This window comes from Anticarsia gemmatalis, chromosome 13 (assembly GCF_050436995.1).
Source record: "Anticarsia gemmatalis isolate Benzon Research Colony breed Stoneville strain chromosome 13, ilAntGemm2 primary, whole genome shotgun sequence".
NCBI classification, from domain to species: domain Eukaryota; kingdom Metazoa; phylum Arthropoda; class Insecta; order Lepidoptera; family Erebidae; genus Anticarsia; species Anticarsia gemmatalis.
The window spans coordinates 2,691,210-2,712,709 of NC_134757.1; the positions used below are offsets into that span (position 1 = coordinate 2,691,210).

Consider the following 21,500-nt stretch of genomic DNA (forward strand, 5'->3'; position numbering starts at 1 on the left):
ATTCCATTGGGTATGGAATCAACGGAATAAAATTGTACTATATCTGCACGAAGGCGGGTCAGTTTGCTTGATAATCATCATTTACTTACAAATAGTATAACTATGTTATTTTCATGTTTTTCAGTTAAAGTCAACAACCAAAATAAATAATTCGATCACATACTTTAAGCAAACAAATATCATAATCAAACTCCATTACGTATACCGGTAGTTTATATTTGTATGTTGTCTTTCTATATGAATACATTTGCTGCCAACAACCCTTTTGGTGGGTTCCAAATACCCACAAAGGGGAATGTTGACAGCGAAAGTGTTAAAAAAAATGTTATTTTTCACTTTATTCAAAAGTTAAGTGTTCGTGTTATTTCTCAAATTCGTCTCTGTACAATGTTTTGGTTATACCCACAGTAATTCTAAATTAAACAGACAATCGGGGCGTGGTGCTTACAAGATTATATTTTTATCTATTTGTTAATTTAATGATAATAGAAATAAAACAAAACTTACTTTGACGTAAGCCGGATGAGTTCAGCGGCTGACGAAATTCTTGATAATGTTTATTTTCTTGTTATGACTAAGGCTGTTTTATAGTTTACTATAATGCTAAAATTATAATCAATTTTACTTTTAAAAACTTTATACCTAATTAAGCTGTTTTTAGGTGATTGTGGTCACAAATTATTATTTCCGAATCAACACGTACTTCTGAGCGAGTTGTTTATTCATTTTGTGGTCGTCAGTTCATCATGCATACAACCACGTGGAACAAAAATCCTTTTTTTATAAAATAATCAGGTGGTCCTGTATCACAAGGGGAATGGAGATGAATGGACGTGAATGAAGCAATAGAAGTTTGTAAGGATCGTGCCAAGTGGCGTTCTATGGTATACCTACCCCAATGGGAACAAGGCGCGATTTATTTGTGTGTATTTTCAGTATTAAATATAATTGCTTCCTTTACCTAATAATAGAAATACGTGTATAGTAAAAAATGTCTTTATCTCTAAAAGTTCTTGGAAAGTTATAAACAGTCATATTATTTTTATCTATCTGAGACTGCCTTTAGTCAGAAATAATTATAGGCTTAAAACGTGACTGCTTATAGTGGAGAACGCAGTTATCGCAGTGATAAGGATTGTCTGAATATGAAACGTGGGCCTGGCTAAGATGATAGAGACTGAGTGCTCTTATAAGCTTTATAGACTAATTATAAGTAGGCACTTAAATTACATCACGTATGTAATGTACTAACGTTTCGCGGTCCCATGTAATAGGGGACGAAGTCTACTGTCATTTACCGGGCATGTTACTAAAGTGGAGACTTGAGAGACATATTTATATAAATAACGAAAATATTAATAGCACTGCACCCAACCCAGGAATTGAACACAAGACTTTGTGGATAACAGTCGAATGCACTACCCCTACGCTTGTTACACACATATTTGAGTCGGATGTTCGGTTTGGCAGTATTTATCGAACAATAAAAGAGCTAAATAAATAGATGTGTGGATATGAATGAGGCGAGGGAAGTTTGTAAGGATGTAGTAAGTGGCGTTCTTAGGTATCTGCCCACCCCTAGGGGAAAAAGTCGTGATATTATGTATGTATTCATTGACATATGTATGCATGTTTGTATGTATGTATGTACGAATAATAAAAATACAACACGTCACATATCAATTTTATTAAAATCCCTCTTGTTTCATACGAAGCTTGTATATTCATCTAATTACATCGAATATCTAACTTGCATATAACTTTTATACATTCAATATGATTTTTACATATTCTGCTTTAAATTTCACTGGTTACCCAGTGTGAACCAGGGTCTATTTAAAATGTCTTTATTAGGCTCTAAACGCAATAAAAATGACACAAATTATATGTATATTTTGACCTTATTTAATGAATATAATGTAATTTTTTTTTTCATGTACTTCCAATGTTGAACTTGAATCGACAACCCTAAGTATATAAAAAAAAAATCTTATTATTAATTCACAATTTTTTATAAGTCACTGGATGTGTTATGAAAATATAATATATGGAATTAATAATATTAAATAATATTATTATTTATCAATAAAATATGTGATGTAATCTAAATAATGTATAACTATGTATAATTGTTAAATAATTTTGTACTATTATTACAATTTAAAAATATTTATGTAAATAATAATTAATTCATTTTATTAAATATATTTTGTAAATATACTTGCTATGGTTTTTAAAATATGTTTCATTTAAAATCACCTTAATTCCAATTGAAATTAATTACGATGTTAAAATTGACTTAACATTAAACTGATATTTTAATTTTTTATTGTCATAAAATGGTGAAAAATGCTTTGTAAATATTTATTTTAGAACTGGCATTTTCAAGCATATGTATATGTATTTATGTTTAAACTATATTTTATTATACATTTTCTAGTATATAACATTATTAACTGGATAAATACTTAACCAAAAAACATTTTCAAACTGACTTTGAAATTTGTCGTTATTATAGTACCCAGACATTGTTTGCACGAATGTGTTGTTACAATCTCAAAAATATTTGAACAGGGTTGTCAATCAAAGCTACTAGCGAGATTTACAAAAATATACATAATGATACTTCTACTATATATATTTTGGGAGAAAACATCTACATAAAATATTTATGAATTAACATCGAAATAAATATATTTAAACTCCGTTTTATAACTAACGTTAAATCTTTCGCATTGTTTTCTTAAAAATAACCTTTTAAAATAAAACAGGGTGTGGACACGATGATCTTAAAACTCTAAACGTATTTTTCCATTAAAATTTTTCATTATAGTCTTTAAGAGCTTAGCAAAATGTAGAAATTTTCTTCACTATTTCGTTAAATATATAAGTACCCTTTTCGCGTGATTTTTTGGTAAAATTCCTCCATTATATTTTTTACATACGATTAAATAAAATCACCTTAGCTTTAAGACGCTAGTACTATAAATATTTTTATTCGATTCCTCGTAACATTAATGAACTCTGTTAACATTTGGCTCATCATTGTTCAGTCAACCTCCACGTATTGGAAGACTAACGAAAACCTTGCAGTACACATATCAACACATACATTATCTAACTCTACCTACACATATTCATACAACGTGTATACGTACGATTCTAGAAATTTCGATATTCATATTTTTTTTTACTGTTTTTACAAAAAATGTTGACACAACCGAATTTTTGTTTATTAACTATTACTGTGTATGTATTTTAGGTACTTAGTAGATACTATTTCATCTATTTTGCTTCTAAAATGTATATTACGTTTTTTTATAAATATAATGTTAAAGACTCATTACACTATTATATGAATCACAAAAGCATAACACTGACACGACGTATATTTATTATTTCGAGTGTAATGACTCCTTAATTTTTATTCCTACTATTGTTATAGTATTATTTTAGGTTAATTTTAGTACACAAGTAGCTATGAAATGAGGGTAGAATAAAATAATTATAATAATTAAAATAAATATGCAGAGAACCCTGCTTCCCGTTCATCATAACTCTAAATTAAATATAATAATAATAAATAATAATCCTTACGATTTTATAAAATAAAATAAAATTATTACACACAGACGATGAAGAGTACAGAACAATAAATAAATATTAGTACAATAAAAATAACATTATTATTTAGTTAAATATTATTATATTAATAATATGAAATAATAATTAGTATATCTACACAGTATTATACTGAACAACGTTAGTCTTGCTTTACAATCATTATATATTATTATACATATTATATAAGTGCGCCACAAAATGCCAGATACAGTTTTGTGTAACCAATGCAATAATATGTTTTCTTTCCGTTACTTTCCCACTGCTGGGCAAGGGTGTCCCGAACTAGGGAGGGGTTATGCCTTGTATCCACCACGCTGGCCAAGTGCGAGTTGGGGACTTTGTATACCTTCAAGAACTGTTCTAAAGAACTCTCAGGCATGCAAGGTTTCCTCACGATGTTTTCCTTCACCGTTGGAACAAGTCATAATTATTTCTAATACACACATTACTTCGAAAAGCTATTGGTGTGTTGCCTCGGGTTCGGACCGTCAACCACTTGCTTCAAAGGTTTAACTTATATCACTCGATTTTCACTGTTATAATAATATAAGACAGTACTGGCCTGCGTAAAAAATGCTCGCTTGAAAAATATTCTTGGCATTTTTTGGCGATAATATACATGTAGATATATACAATTACAATAATATATAATAATTATATTCGCTATTATTTATATTTATTATTATATATTAAAATGTAGCTGTTTAGACAAATAAATCGATAAAAGCACATAGGTTAAGGGCTACTGCACGTTTGCGACTGAGTGTCGATTTTACGACGCGATTTTTTAAATTGTCGCATTACGATTATTATAAAATTCAGTATATTTTATATTTAATGTATTAAATTGGATGAAATGTGTATTGATGTAATTATATTATGTTTTTTCAATAAAATGAAATTATTAGCCCATGATTATTAGAATAAAATAGAATAATATCAATGTTAACAATTGTAATTTTTGTTGATTCCCCTTTTGGTTTGCGATGCCTGAAGGATTTTCAGCAGAGCAATGTTGGACGTTATTAAGACCAACTTAACTATTAAATGCCAACAGGGAAGAAGACTAAGTGTCATTTTCAAAACTTATGGATAAATGACGGATACCTTATCCAATAGATAAAGTGACAGTTAGTGTATGGAAATGATAGTGTATGATGATCGAGAAGCAGTATATATTTTAGGTTTTTGTACCCAGAAGAAGGCAAATTATAAATACTTTGATAAAAGGAAAAATAATATTAATATTGTATATTATTATAGACGCTAAGGAGCAAATTCTTTAAAATAAAATGAATTATAACGAATGTCGTATCCTACAGCCATTTTGTTTTTTATTCTCCCCCATACAAGTTGATATGATGATGATGTATGTTATTTTAACTCGATTTTCAAGGCTTTTTTCAGTCTACATAAATGTATGAGGTAGCCCTTAAGCACATTAATGTTATACTAATCAACAAGCGATCGTTTAGTCGTTTATGTCGCACACACAATAATCTAGTCTTACTCGCGGTAACAAAATTCAGCTAAACACACCGATTTAAATCAGTACTAAGGTAATTTTTGCCACAATATAACCGCAACTGCCATTTTTCTGCCACAATATAATCGCAAGTGCGGTTTTTTGTCGGTAATGCGCGTAACTGAAACAAGGGTACGTATACACTGCCACCAAGCGCGTACTATAAAAGTATTCACGTCAAACACGTCTATAACTTTATTATTATTATATAAGAGTTTCTTTTCCCCCGTACTTGGTCAAGTACGAATAGGGGCACTGGCTTCCGGGAACATCTCTCTTCGGCCTTGACTCTGCATACTAGTTTTTCGACGTCAATATTGTCACGAACTCTGAAACAGAGAATAAATAGAGTTTAGACTAATTGTGAACTTTTAAAAGAGTTCCTGAAATAAATACTTTTCTGCCAAGAAAATCCGTTATTACGTGAAATAAGTAAGTTCCTTTTAAACCTTCCTACCTTGGAAAGCATATTTTATGAAGCCTATCGCCTTATCGTGTTGGTTATCTTACCCACCGAACTATGAGAGTAAGAGAATAGAGAGTGTACCTGTGTATTGTGCACACACTTTAACACTATAAACAAAGGCCTGCACAGTTGGCTGGTTTCAACGAATCTAGCCACCATAGTTGAACATCAGCCAGAAGATTTACATTCCTTATTCAGAAGTAGTGGTAAATGGTAGTCGTGGTACTGACCGTCGTAGTTGACCATGCCGTCACCATCGAGGTCTGCCTCGCGGATCATGTCATCGACCTCCTCCTCGCTGAGCCGCTCGCCCAAGTTCGTCATCACGTGGCGCAGCTCCACCGACGATATCAAGCCATCGTTGTTCTTGTCGAATACCCTGCAACATTGTAAGGAGTGAAATTTTGGGAATGTATTGAAGATTAGTATTAACTAGCTGACCCGCGCAACTTCGCTTGCGTCACATGAGAGAGAATGGGTCAAAATTTTCCCCGTTTCCGAAACATTTTTTACTGGTACTCTGCTACTATTGGTAGAAGTGTGATGATATATAGCCTATAACCTTCCTCGATAAATGGGCTATCTAACACTGAAAGAATTTTTCAAATCAGACCCGTAGTTCCTGAGATTAGCGCGTTCAAACAAACAAACAAACAATCAAACAAATCAAACAAACAAACTCTTCAGCTTTATAATATTATATAGTATATATATAGTATAGATTACATGCAATCACCGAGGTAGTCCATCTAGAGCACCCGTTCAAATAGCATCTAGCCTTGTCTACGAAGGCCATCCATCAATGTTTTAAAATTCGACACGTGTTCTTCGTGGACTACCTCCAATCAGCTTAGCATTTCTTCCAACTATATTGGAATCGGCTTCCAGTGTCACTTATACAGCTGAATACCAGTATTTTACATAGAGCGACTGCTTATCTGCCGTTTAGTTTCTAGATAAAACGATACCCCTTGGTGAGACTGGTTGTTAGACTTTCAACCTTCTGACTACTGTTAACGACCTGACCTTGACCTTGACCTGCCTACCGAAACACAAAGGAACTCGATATGTATAGTATGGTCACCCATCCATAGACCTACCTCAGCAAGCTTTCTTTAACCCCAGAGATGGATCTGTGAGAGTATTGTTACCCTTGTAATCAATCCATTAAAATTGAACGAGTGATTAGAATGTACACTTTCATGACGTACACCACTGGACGGATAATTATGAAAGATACACTAATAGCTTATAACCTGGATCGACATACAGCATACTTTTCACACCGGAAAATTCTGTCACGCCGAAGAAACCGCAGCAGAAGATAGTTCTAAATAAAACTATGCTTAAACTCCATTATTTTCGGCCGGATTATTTTGATTTGTTTAATCTTATTAGTTTAACCTCGTTACCTGAAAGCCTCTCTAAGCTCATCCTCTCCATCAGCCCCGCGCATCTTCTTGGACATCATTTGGAGGAACTCATTGAACTCGATGGTGCCGTTGCCGTCCTGGTCTACCTCCTTCACCATGTCTCGCAGTTCCGTCTCTGAAATACGTATCATTGTATATCGTTAAAAGAAGAAAATAAATCTATGTGACATATGGTGCAGGCGAACCGTCGTCGATAAAAGGGCCTGCAAGCTCATTTTGGGCTACCTTTTCCATAGAGTTCATTAGCTAAGGGGTATCTTTGCCCGTTTGAATGGTCAAATTTTCTTTTTCTTACTATTCATTTGTCTCTAATTTATTGTTGAAGAGGTTCAGTTGTATGTGTAAAGAGCTTGTTAATTTGCTAAAGATTGTGACTAATAGTTTATTACAGTTTCACCGCTAGTCCTTTTATTTTCACTTTTTATTTTATTGTTTGGTTAGTGGTTAACCTAGTGTCAAAGTTGTTCAAGCCGTATGAAAGCCCTTTCTCAAGGCTTAACGACCAGTATCTTAGTAGATAACAACCGGGACCGATTTTTTACGTGCTCTCAGAAGCACAGAGACGCCCTGCTCAAATGCCACGAAGCGGTCACCAATCTGCTGAATGACCGAGTCAAATGTTGCTTAACCCAGAGCTAATCAACCAGTGTGGGCTACTGACTATGTCTTGTTTATTTTCATTATTAAACTGCGTATCCTTCAAAAGTTGAATAAGTATAGTCCGTACCTCTACAAAGAAGACTAAAGCTTTTATTTCACGATTCCAAAACAATATAAAATATCACTAGCAATATTTGTTCACAATAAAATTGTTCACCAGTAATTGTCTAAAACAAGGTTTTATCGTACAAACAGAAAGTAATACGGCCGTAAATAATACGGGAATGGTACGTACGTGAGTACTTTTGTTTCAAAGATAACGTTTATATATCGCGAGTGCTGCGTTTAGGTATTGAGACGGTATTGCGGATCGCTAGTTTCACTATTACGAATATAAGGTTGGATTTTCGTATTGTTGTCTTATCAGGGTGTGTTTTCTTTATCGGTATGATTTAATCGTTCAAGTATTGAGGAAATATGAATAAATTGGCGGTGATTAATCCTTGAAAATGATTTTTGGTAAAGGAGTGTGTAATCTAAGCTGGTTCGTCATGAAAGCCGAGGTTAAGTTATGGATAGCGTGTAATACTTTTGAAAAAACATGAAACGCTATCGTTTTAAGTTTAAGGAATTTTAGTTTGGGATACTACGTACTACTGATACGTATATAAACGTATTGTATTTTTAGTTCAGCCAACTTAAAAACTTGTTACTTAATGTTTAATTTATGTTACTATCTACATCTGTCATAGTTGATAATAATAATAGCAACAAGGATTAATTCCTGGTCTCGAATATTTTGTATTTATTATGGCGTTTTTCATCTGCTGCAAATTCTATATCATAAAAGCAATATGATCAATTCCTTAAGTCAACATCCATATCTCCACGTACTTTTATATTAAGAAAAGCTCAAACACTTCAATTTTAAAACCCCTCACAAATTCGTTTGTTAATCAATCAAAATTAAATTCGTGTCAATTATAATGATTGACGCAGAACAATGAACTAATTTATCTATAATCACTTCGGTAATCGACGAGTAATTAAAATCCAATATAAATTACTGATCACCTCTTAAGACTGTAAAGTTGCGTGTCCACTGCGGCGGAATCGATGCGAATGCACTGTAAAGAACGGTTTCCACCGTGATAGGTAAAAGAGCGGAAAATGCTTACGCATTCTTTTTATAGTAAATAGGTTTATATTCACACCACCAAGGAATTGGTCACTTGATTTCCCACAACTAGAACAAAAACTGGGCGAGGTCAATTCTACCCTTTCTTTACGCTCGGCTCTTTCCGTCTAACTATTCGTTGGTGAAAGTACAAGTATGCAGTTTGCACTTGCCAGTTAAACGAAGTCATTAATGGGACCGTACCGCTCGCGATGGAAACTGAGTTTAAGGATTTGTTACGTTGATGTTATTTTCAATGGTACTGCGTCAACTGGAACAAATCCTTACGGTCCGTACGTTTCGATTCCGACACAGTGAACGCGATACAGGGTAGATTCCCACCTGAAGGAAGATGCGTGAAGCATAGCTTATTTAGTATTGTCTTCGCATCAAAGCTTCATCGATTAAATGTGTGAGGTTTTTGTATGTATTTCTCTATTCTAATGTTATACGCGACGAATTTTCCTTCAAACATGGACCGATCCTAAGGGCCGCAATACTTTGCTACGATGACGCACCGCAAATATTTACGATGTTTATGAATCTTGTTCTGCTGTGCGACGTCATTTTTGCGATGCGTCGGCGCAACGCCGTGTTGTAGCTTCGCCCTAAGACGTAGACATTTCAATTTGAATGTATGAAACACGACAGAGGTATTTGGCATAACTCCAAACTTCAACTATTAGTGAGACTATTTGATAACAGTTTCGCTGTCTTGTCAATGTTTAAGATTAGATCAAAAGGTGCAAAGTGCGGTTGGAAATATGTTATGCGTTTTCGAAGAGAAGGATAAAATTGACAAAAATCTTGTCGTCGCTTGTGATGGTCAAAGTTTCTACGGTTTTTGCCTATAGGCAATTACGGGGTTACGAGAGGCAGCGTCTTCGTGCTTAAGAGGGCACTTAATTAGGCAACAAGATATCAGTCGTTAAGTTAACTGAACTTAAGGTAGAACTACTATTGCACTGTGTTAATCATAAACCATAGGTCCAATAAAAACGGGTTTAACTATTTCCTAAGGAGGAAAAACCATGGGTGTTTTCAAATTTAGTTTATTTTTATTAAAATACAATCGAACATGATTTCAATAACTAAAGCAAAAAGCATTGATTTTAAGTATTTATGAATACAGAATATCTATTTACATCTACTCAACCACAACTTCATGTAACGGAATTTTAATTTTCATTCACTACTTGTATGAATTGACAACGTTATAGTATTTGACTACTAATCAAATCAGTTACAACGAAAGGAGTCAAAGATATTTATTTACTTTCACAAAATTGTACATTAGTTGACATCAAATGAGTACCTACCTAAAAATTAAATTGTTTCTGTATGTCACTGAAAATTGCAACATTAAAAAAAGGGTTTTAAAATTGTATGCTACAAGTTTAACCTTAGGTACTATTTCATTGAGAAGCCATCGCCTGCATCTGCCAAGTTTATTCAAGTGTGAATCCTGTATAGTACAATTAATTACTACCCACATATTTCTTAGTATTTCATAAAAGCCATATGGCAAATAATGTTTTTACAGTATTTTTACCCTCATAAAGCTGACTTATCCTCCATCAGGCTGACAAAGTACAGGTTTGGGACTTTCATGCCTTGAAGAAATGTCTTAATTTTTAGGCTTGCAAGGTTTCATCACGATGGTTTCCTTCACCATTAGAGCATATATCTACAAAGGTACATCTTTATAATTTACACAAGAATACTTGCAATTAATAAAAGGTATTTACCTCAACTAAACTATGCGTATTAAATATACAAAATACGAATAAAAAAAGAAATAGAATTTTCATAGGAATCTCAGGAAAATTACTTTATACATTTTGAAGTATCTTTATACCAATAAAGATACCTACTTCAAAATGTATATTAATGGAAGGAATTAAAGAAACGAATGTCTAATCGCAAGGCAGATTATTCTGAGTGACTTAATTTTGACGCGTAAATCTACGATTCCATAAATACGCTGGAAGCCGAATTTTAATCCGCGCCAAGATGCGGGCTTCCATTCGCGAATGAAGCCGGAATAGACTGTATACTTATAATAATGCTAATTTACTAAACATTTATGTAGAATACATGTCAATGAGCAAATTGACAGAATTTGTTCGTGTATTTATCGGGTATGTGCTGATTTTGTTTATTATGACAAAATTCCGTCAGCTGAATGATTATGTACTTTGTAACATTCTAAAGGACATAAATAACTATTTATTTGGGGCCAGCTTTTTGTCAGAGACACTAAGGTAGATAGATATTTAAGTATGGGTAGGTACCTACCATTTTTCAAAGGTTTAATTGTAATTAAATCCTTACCATCAAAAGAGAATACTTAGATACTAAAATCACTACAGGTAATAATTATTCAGTGTAAGATAATTTTCTTAGAATTATTGTTCTGTAAAGTCCTGTTATCTACTTTAATTATTTTTTTATAAATTGTAATGTAAAACAAAATTTCACAACACGTTCTCAACGGCGCCGTGGCTTAGTTGGTTAAAGCGCCTGTCTAGTAAACAGGAGATCGTGAGTTCGAATCTCGCCGGGGCCTAGTTGTTCTTTTTGTGATTAATTCTTAACATTTCTGTTAATTTGGTAACAATTTATTTATTTATACATTTTCGTTGTATATGAATAAATAACTTCAATTAGATAAAGATTATCGTCTGTTGTTTATTTATAGAATTGCATTGTCACAGTTTTGGCAAACATTCAACGGTTACGTGTAAACAATGTTGCATTGAACTAAATATTTATGCTGCATACGAAATTAAGTGAAGTTTGTAAAATGTTAATGCATTTTAAAAATGTTATTTAATCTCATATTTATGTCTTTAAATGAGTAAACATAGGTAGAGTAGATAAGATGTTCTTTAACGTGGTTGAATATATAGGATTTGTAAAAAGAAAAATCATTTACTATTGTGCATTTGGATTAAAAATCGTTATTAGTATAAGTGTAGTCTGACAATGTTGTAGAGAACCTCGTGTGCTAGGTTCGCGGCTAGCGGATGTATAAACAATTCAGAGTTTAGAATGCAGCTGATAGTGTTTTTTTTGGTATAGCTACTTTATTTCGAAAATATAGAATTACTAATTATAATCTAGAAAATTTTAGACTCTACTAGGTTAAAGTTTTTAACTATCGCGCTTTGTACATAAATCTCTTACACTCTACTAATTGTTAGACGTGAGTTAAAAGGATTTAAATTGGTTATTAATTAAAGCAAGTCTTAACAAAAAAAAATATCACCATGTGATTATTGTTTTGTATCTAAATGTGAAAATTAATCGTACATTTAAATTCAAATTGATATGAATGCTTATGCATTCATATCAATTAGTATAGGTTTTCTACCTATACTAATTAAAATACTAATTACTTAAAGCAAACACATTTGGCGTTTGATTGATTCGCGTGAAACATTGATTCGCAAAATTCCTATAATTCAGTACCTTTTTAGTATTAAGGGTATTTTAATTTAATGACATAAATAAAAACTGGCCAAGTGCGATTTGGAGTCGCGCACAAAGGGTTCCGTATATAAAAACGTAAAAAAACACAGTTGTTGTATAAGGGCTAAAAAAAGCAAAGAAAAGTAACTGAGTGAAAATTTCTGTCTGTCTTACTATTACGGACGGACGAAGTCTCAGTAAAATGGTCCTGTTTTACCCTTTGGGTATGGAACCGTAAAAAATAACTAGTTTTTTTTTTACTAGAATTCTATGTCACGGTGGTGTCAGGAGAATATGCAACTATTTGTTTACAGTCGAAGTCAAATCAAAGACCATTTTTACCACCTTTTGCCCAGAAGCGCGCTCCTACTCAGTCATTACCATCGAGTATGAAGAGTTTGATATTTAAAATGTACTGCAGAAATTATTCCTAAGGCGCGGCGTCCGATAGAGGCACTTTTCAGATTTTTATACAAAATTTCTCGATAGCTAGCGGTTGTCGATACTCGATAGAAGTAGAGAATCGCGCTACTCTAGCGCAAATATATGCAGTCCGTCGAGTATCGGGAGACTGACATTTAAAATGTACTAGATCAGATTTTTATACAGAATTTCTCAAAAGCTAGCCGGTTGTCGATAGTTGTAAAGAATCGCGCTAGTGCTCTCGACATACTTTTATAAAGCGTTTTTCTTTTGTCTTTGTTTCAAAGAAGAAATCGAGGGTGGGGGACAAAAACAATCAATGCAAACTTCACCCTAAAGCTATCTATCAATAACAAGTCCACTCTGTAAGGATTTGACCTAATTTCAAACTTTGGACTTACATAAATCCGGCCAATAAGCCTTTGAAACTCTCATAATAAATATACAATGAATTTTTACGATAGATTCCGGAAATATGGTAGAGATGTGATGTGTAAAATATTATAGGACAATATAAATATATGTATTTTACAAGTTTTTTTTTAAGTATATGACATGATATAGTATATTTAGCAAAATTATGTAATGACAGCGACATTGAGTGTCGGCCATATATACGAGTTTACAGGAATAGATTTTTTACAGGTTTAAAATTTGTTTTATGAAGAAAGTAAGTAAAACTTGTGACTTAATAGAGTGCATAATAGACTATGTAGAGTCGCAAGGCATTTTTTTATAATTAACTAAACAGAAAACTTAACCGACATAAAAAGCCGGGTTCTAATGTAAGTGGCCTGATAGTTCAAACTTTGACCTTATAAATTTTTCCTAAAATACTCGCGAGGGATATCACATTCCCAAACGCAGATCAGCTACCTTGTAAATAATAATAATTTAAGGGCTATAATCCTATGTTTTTCTCACCTGAAGGTCTTTGCCCCAGCGATCTCATGACGACTCCAAGCTCTGCCATCGTGATAGTACCGTCTTCATCCTTGTCGAACAGCATGAACGCTTCCTTGAATTCTGGCAAACAATACACGAACATTATACACCTGGTTATAAACTAAACAGCACGTTTGTTTACAGTATAGAGTTATATTTTAAGAGCTGTAATTTTATGACCTTGTAATCTATGGTTTCTAAAGCAATCAGTAATTTTAAGATAAGTTTAAATCATAATATATGTTTTTGACTCAAAACTATTGAAAAAATTCCAAACATGCCAGCATCATGCCAGGTTATAAATGTAAATCGAAATATCAAAATCGAACCAGTGTTGAAATTTAAAAATGGTGTTTGACAATTTACGTATGTATTTGTTAGGCATCTTTGGACTGTCTCATACTAATTAGTAACTATAATGTATGTAAGTCATCCGATTATCTGCAAAAACTAAATACTTTCACAAAACATAAAAATACGATTAGATTGTACCTGCAACTTGTTCTTCTGTGAGGCCATATTCTGACTGAAATAGAAAACAAACTTAATTAATAATTCTATAAAATGTTATTTAGGTACATGCTATAAGATTATGTACGCTGTGCATATGGGCATGGTACCTGCATATAAAACAGAAACTATTTTCTACAGGTACCTATCTGACTAGCCGCTGAATGGTATTTAAACTGAGCGTTTCATAAAAAGCAAATTTATTTATTTAATCTGTTTTTTATTACATGAAAACAGTGTTAAAGGAATCTTTTCAAAGCCTTAATACGTACTGATACTTGTCGTATTGCCAGATCACTGGTCATCCGCCTCAGTCTTCTATATTCTTTGTTATAAATGTCATCTGTAGGTGTAGTAGCCGCCATCTTGGAATTTTTACTTTCTTTATTTTATTTATCTTTTGTTTTTACTTCTTAAAGGTCATCAGCAGCCAGTATAAATTAATTATTTAGCACTGTTTAATTTGAATTAGGTTAAATTTCGTTTTTATTACTTATATAGAGATGTTTAAGATAAAATCAAATTATATGAACACATTTTTATAACGATGACGATCATATACCGTGCACTTAGTTCGATTTCTATAAACGTTTATTAATATGATTTTATAATAATGGTTTTCATTTCTTGATAAGTATTTCTGTTCTAAATATAGTTTTATAATAACTCTATACACAATATAAAAGGCTATTGTCCGTTACAAATCCCTCTCAATAAAGCAAAAAGCTCCACAACAAACGATGCTTGACCGTCGAGAGACAATCTACAAGCACTCCGAACTTCTACCGATATAAACTTTTTCCGATATTTGAAACTTAAACAGTGCCCTTAGCTCTATCACAGAACGTTGATCTTATAGCGGGTTCTATTTAACTTTCCTAGTATAGTTAACTTTTCTATTGCGATTTGGAGTACAATTCTTTGACAGCAAATTATATTATTCTGGTAGAGCGACTCGCATTGCTTAAAAGAACTTTAAAGACATAAAATATCGCATTGGAGAAATTATTTTCCTTTTAGTTGTGATATGATTTTGTCTACGAAGTTACATATTTACTTAGTTATTCCAGGTAGATTGATAGCACTTATCAGGTAAGTAATTAGGAATATTGTCTTAGGCCCGTATGAACGATGGACAGTGCTTTATGCTCGTAATTATTCTACAGACTATTTTGTTTTTCAGTGAGAAAAACGACTGCAAAACATATATAACGCTTTACAAAAGTAGAGTTTGGGTCCTGTCTACAGACAATGTGTAGCGTGTCCAGAAAATGCATTAAACAACGGTGAGAACGTACAGTCACCGGCTGCCAAAAGTTTAAGAAATTATCAGTTTTGTTTGTGCTGTTATATACAATGATATAGTAAAACAGCATGTATGTATGTGCGCGCCGATTCAATATTTAAATACCTAAAGAAAATATAAAATAGTTAAGGATCTCCTCCCGAACAAGGACGGCGTTAGGCTTAGAGACCATGCTGGCCTAGTGCCGGTTGGGAACTTAGCATTCCCTCCAGAAATCTATTAAAGACATACATTCAAAATATCACGCCTGCTATACCCAAAGGTAAAGGCATTTTTTTTTTAAATTCACCCACCTTTCGCCATCAACAATGTCAATCGCATGTAATAAGGGGCGAGTCTACTGCCGCTAAAGAATATACCAATATTGTATCTATTATTAATTCAATATTTGGCTCGACACATGATTGACGGAATATGTTATGTCTAAATACCCGTCAGAAAAATTACACGCGAGTTTTATTCGTTCTATTTTTGAGTTCCATTGACGTTTGGCAGGAAACCGTTACGTTACATTTTTTTACAAGGTTTCCGACGTGTTTATTATATATTTTCCAAAGAACCTTCGAGAGAATTATTTTAATAAAATGTCTGGAAAATTTTCTAGATAAGACGTAGAGACTTTTGTTATATTAGTTGAAAACGCAATAAGCTATACTAATAATTATATTATAAGTTCGTGTGAGCACGATTCAGTTATTCTTTTTAGAATTTAAGTCTTTTAGATGTTGTATTAGGTACATAAACGCATTTAAATTGCAACCGAAACACACGTTACTTCAATAATCTGTGTTCGAAATCATTGCCAGTGAAAAACGAGAGCTAAATATTTTTGCAGACATCTTTATCTTCACGCATTGGAGAATAATCCTAAGCCAAAAAACGATTAAACCTTTTGTTTACATACTATACTTGAACACAGATTTTGTATTGAAAACGGCCGTCATTAACTAAGAGCTCGTTGTCATGACAACGCTTTCTTTATTGAGACAAAGCGAGGAGGGCACATGATTATAAACACTGCTATCACTACGATGGCGTCTCCTTATATGTTCTTTACCACACTAAATATTATCCAAGTATTAAGAACTGTCACTATATATTTAATTTAGAATAATGTAAGAAAAAAATATTATTTCTATCCCAGGTCTTAATACCTTTATCACTTAAAAATTATTAGTTTACTGGCTGACGATGAAGTTTTATAACGTAGACCGTAGTTCAAAATTGCATCGCCGAATCACACAACACTCACAGTTTGAAACTACTAACTTAAAAGTTCAGCACAATTTTCACTCTACATTTCAGTCTTGTTACTCAATGTTTTAAAAGCTTACGAACGCGTTTAATCCATTTAAAAGTACTCTCAACAGTAAACACAACAAATGAAAATCACATTTCTGTTTTGCCGCCAAAAATACATTTTGTTTTCTTTCTGTGACACAAAAATACGTCTCTGATTTTTTTATGGCACAGGTATTTTGTTTGATGCCAGTACTTAGTCGATTATTTTTTATTTACATTTAATTTTAAATCGATTTAGATTATCGCACCGGCAGATAATACGCGCGACGCGACATTGTAAGCACGGATATTAGTAGGATTCTATATTTAAAATGATTTTCGCTTGCAATAGATACTAGAAGACTGTTCTATATTGAGGATAAATTATTTTGAGTTACTTTCAGTTATTAATAAGTTTGTACTGAAATATTTTAGGAACATTTTATAAAATTAGGAACGGGAGATAATAAAATAAAGTTAAATCTGCCTCTTCTATCAATTTTAATCTCCCCGGAAATAATAATATGGAAACAAAAATCCTTACGTATAAATTAATAATAAATTTGCCAGCAATTCTTTTTTAAAATGATTTAAACTTCCATATTTGACAGGTGTTATTGTATATTATAGTACATGAGCTAAACTTAGACTCTTAGAAATTACATACCTACCTATTTTTATTTTGTCCTCAATGCTCAAATTATTTTAGGAAAAAATAACAAAATATCATAAACCTATTTATCATATTTTGCAGTCAATGTCGAACAAATGAATATTACTCCGTCGTCTTGGCACCACGCGTATCATTTTTGGCGGCAAAATTATAGACTCATCAGTGTTGTGACGTAACCTAAAGACCGATGTTATTTACCAACCAAAAATAAACCCTAAGGAGTTGAAAATAGATGTAATTTGCTTTTCAACGCCAAAATACTATTTATTTTACACGTGCCAAAATATTAACTATTTTTCGACTCAAATGCGTATAGTAGCGACATCTGTTGAGAGCAAGCACAAACACTTGAATTACAAACGCAAAATGACTGTTGAGTGACTTTTAATGACTAGAATTAAAAGTTTTAATTGCTTGAGATTATAATAATTTTCTTTGAGATGCTCCAAGTTTTTAAAGTGATCTAACTTTTTTGTAAACACAAAATTAAATGTCTTTCGCGGCCGAGCGTTAGGACTTAAGTTATTTCATAAAACAAAGGCTCTGAGTATAATGCGCTAACAATGTTCAGCCTGAATATAATAATTAAAGGTACGTCATGGCTAAGACATTATACTAGTTACTGATTAGGTAAATTAAAACTGTAGAACAATTTATGATGGGTGATGGGTGTCCATTAATTTGCTTACTGTATTTCAGTTATAACTTAAAGTATTACAAAACCAAAATATATATCGAGCTAAATATTTAAAAAATACAATTTTAATATACTCTAGTCAGTCAGGCAGTCAAGTTTCTTTAAAACCCTTATAGTCGGATTAATGCAAAACTTTATGCCAACGCCTGTAAAAATATTTTAGCAATCTTTGGTTGAACAAATATTAAACTTATTCAATGCAGGCGCTACGTGCAAATGATCGATGAGGAGCTCGTGCTTCAGCAACAACACCCAGGCGAATCGACCTCTCTGGTTAAGCTACGGGTGTAGAGGTTGGTCAATGGATGGGTGACCATATTAGTCAGACCGAGTTCCTCCGTGTTTCGGAAGGCACGTTTAATTTGGGCCCCGGCTGTCATGTTCAGAGATCTTACAGACGTTACCAGTAGTCAAAAGATTAAAAGTCCAACAACCAAGATAACCAAGTTATAACCCAGTCTACTGTGTTGTGGATGTCCAATAGGCAGTCCCTCCATGTAAAATACTAGTATTCGGCTGCATACGGTGAGACTAGAAACCGACTCCAACATAGTTGGAAGAAAGGATGGGCTGATGAAATGAAATATCTACGGGTAAAATTACAAACAATGTCCATTATTCTATAATTAGATCTAATTGTCTCGCGTGGGTACTTTAACTGACTAATATTGATGACAAATACAGCTGAGTGCGACGTATCAAAATAACAATGATTATAGTCACTTTTGATTAATAGAATTATACAAGATTTATAACTGTATTTGTGTCTGTTGTACATATTTATTGTTATAAATAAATATATCAACATCTATGTAATTTACTGCAATTGAGTCTAGTCTATAAGCGCATGTTTGGCGCAGTGGTTAACGTGGTCATCTCGCCGCAATAACCGTAGCACCGCGTGTGGTGGGTTCGAATACCACCCGCGACAAATTTTTGTGTGATGAGCACGAGTATCCGTGGTTGTTAATTTATCTATATATTTAGAAGTATACATATAAGCATGTTTATTAGTTATTTGGTTAATGGTTACCACAGTACACGCTCTTCTTAGTTTTGACTCAAATGACCGGGTGTGAGTTGTCGAATAATATTTATTTCATATTTACTTATAAGTCTCTTATTGACTAAGAAATTGATTCATAAGTATTATTCGGTTATTTGGTTACCATAGTACAAGCTCTGCTTAGTTTTGACTCAAATGACCGGGTGTGAGTTGTGGAATAATATTTATTTCCTATTTACTTATAAGTCTCTTTTGACTAAGAAATTGATTAATAACTATTATTCATCAGTCCATCACACGTGAAATCACTAATCATCAAAACGACCTTAAAAGATGGCAGCACACCTTGAAGAAATGTCAAACTTGGGTTTAAATAACATCAACTATTCCGCATAATTAACTGGCCAGAGATTTATTAAAGGGCATACCTACCTATTACATTCTTGCCACTAAGAATATTTCAGCAAAATGCCAAATTGCGTCTGTGTAAACTTGTAAATCAACTCAAATCACATGAACTGTCAACTGTCATACCTAGTTCGAGGCAGTCCATCATGTTTCTACTTGACGTTAAAGCTCGTTAGACATTCCACATCTCAAACTACGTTCATCTTTCAACGCATCATTTAATGTGAATCACTTACGAATTGAACAACATAACATTAATAAAAGCAATAAACTTTAAATTAGACATGTTCTTTGATATTTAGTAGGAACTTTGAGACGCTCATAGCCAATTGTGCTCACCGGAAGGTAAATTATCAGTGGGTTAAGCAACGGTTAGCACGGTCATTCTGTAGATGGGTGACGCACAGTATTTGAACTGAGCGTCTCCGTGCTTCGGAGGGCACGTAAAAAGTCGGCCCCGGTTGTTGTCAATTAAGATAACAGTGGTTAAGCCATGTCAAAGGCATTTCGGGCGGCTTGAACAACTTTGACACTAGGTTGACCACCAACCACACGATTGACACGATAGACAGGTAGTAGAAACTTTTATTAACAAAGTTAAGCACAATAGACCGATATTCGTCCTAGCACGTCTCAATAAAATGAAAGATAAAAGTAAAAAGATATAAATGTTAACACGCGTTTTATAATAGTCGTAAAATCTTTCAACTGTCGCCGACGATCGTATTGTTTTTGCTGTATTTTGATGATATACAAACGACTTTAATAAAACAGCTTTCTATAGATAAGTTTCAATGGCAAGATCAATGAAATTATCTTCTTACCAGTTTCTTCATACATATCTGAAGTAACAGCTCCTACTTGACATTTATTTCAATTCGTGAAGAAACAAATGAGACTAATTTTTAATTTAGGTACCCTTATACTGTATGGCTGTTACTTTTGATAGAAACTGGCCGTTATATGTATAATAAAAAAAAACAATTGATTAGATGTGTTGTTAAACGCAAAACTAAGAACAGCTCAACCAATTCGATTTATTGTTTTTGTAAAATTGTCTTTCTGATAGGGGAAATGTATTTATGGGGTTTTCTTATATAAAATCGATAATAAAATGAATACAAAAATACATAATCCCGCAATAAGAAGCTCCTTAGCACGCATTTTAAACTCCATAAAATTTAATATCTCTTTTGAAAATGTGTGAAGAAAATGATGGGTTGAATTACTGTATCTAGTTACATTAAATATTCATGCCGTCATAAGACATACATACATTTATATAGTTATTTTACATTTTCTGAAAGGCAATAGCGGAAATATTTTGAAAGTACGAATACGTCAAACAGTGTCAGTTCATTATTTACCCTTTTGCCATGAACGTAGGTAATTTATTTGTTATTTCCGCATCAAGACTGCCATAATTAATTTATTATAATCACCTTACCTGAGCCAACAGACATCACCTCCATCTTTCATACAAATATATTTATACTAGTAATATAAAGCTGAAGAGTTTGTTTATTACGGGATAAATCTTTTTACTTTAAAAAAGACAACTCCGGCACTTTCGCAGGGACTTTTACAAATACTCAAACAACGGACACAAAGCACAACCAGACCCGAAACAATTATATTATTTGTGGATCGCGCAAATAATTGCTCCGTGTGGGAATCAAACCTAATCTAAACCACTGCGCCACGGATAATCTCAGGAACGACTGGTACCGACTTTTAAAATGAAATGCAATGAAAAATCTCTTTCTTTTACACTAAAAAAATAAAATAACAATCAATATTGCACAATAATTATTGCCTAAAACTTGTTTAATATATTTATTGAGGACATGCAATGTTCCCAACACGCACTTGGCCAGCGTGGTGGACTCAAGGCATAATCCCTCCCTCGTTCAGGACTAGACCCTTGCCCAGCAGTGGGACAGTTATAGGTA

General features: G+C 33.1%; 1 protein-coding gene and 1 non-coding gene across 11 annotated transcripts in view; one reads left to right on the forward strand and one right to left on the reverse strand.

Moving 5' to 3' along the window:
• Positions 1-1,672: 1,672 nt before the first annotated feature.
• LOC142977735 (neo-calmodulin-like) overlaps positions 1,673-21,500 on the reverse strand; it is a 248,629-nt gene continuing 228,801 nt past the window's right edge. For 5 of the 10 annotated variants that reach the window (XM_076121815.1, XM_076121814.1, XM_076121812.1 and 2 more), the window contains 5 exons: positions 14,160-14,193; positions 13,647-13,748; positions 7,028-7,163; positions 5,846-5,994; positions 1,673-5,478 (listed from right to left, as the gene is read on the reverse strand). In XM_076121815.1, coding sequence (XP_075977930.1) covers positions 5,447-5,478; positions 5,846-5,994; positions 7,028-7,163; positions 13,647-13,748; positions 14,160-14,193 — 453 coding nt within the window. In that variant the 3' untranslated portion in view covers positions 1,673-5,446. Of the gene's footprint in view, positions 5,479-5,845; positions 5,995-7,027; positions 7,164-13,646; positions 13,749-14,159; positions 14,194-14,449; positions 14,670-16,637; positions 17,041-21,500 lie in introns of those variants that run through there. The other 5 variants (XM_076121816.1, XM_076121819.1, XM_076121820.1 and 2 more) reach the window with 5 other exon arrangements.
• On the forward strand, positions 11,321-11,394 carry TRNAT-AGU (transfer RNA threonine (anticodon AGU)). Its single transcript has one exon. It is a non-coding gene; the product is annotated as a tRNA-Thr (tRNA).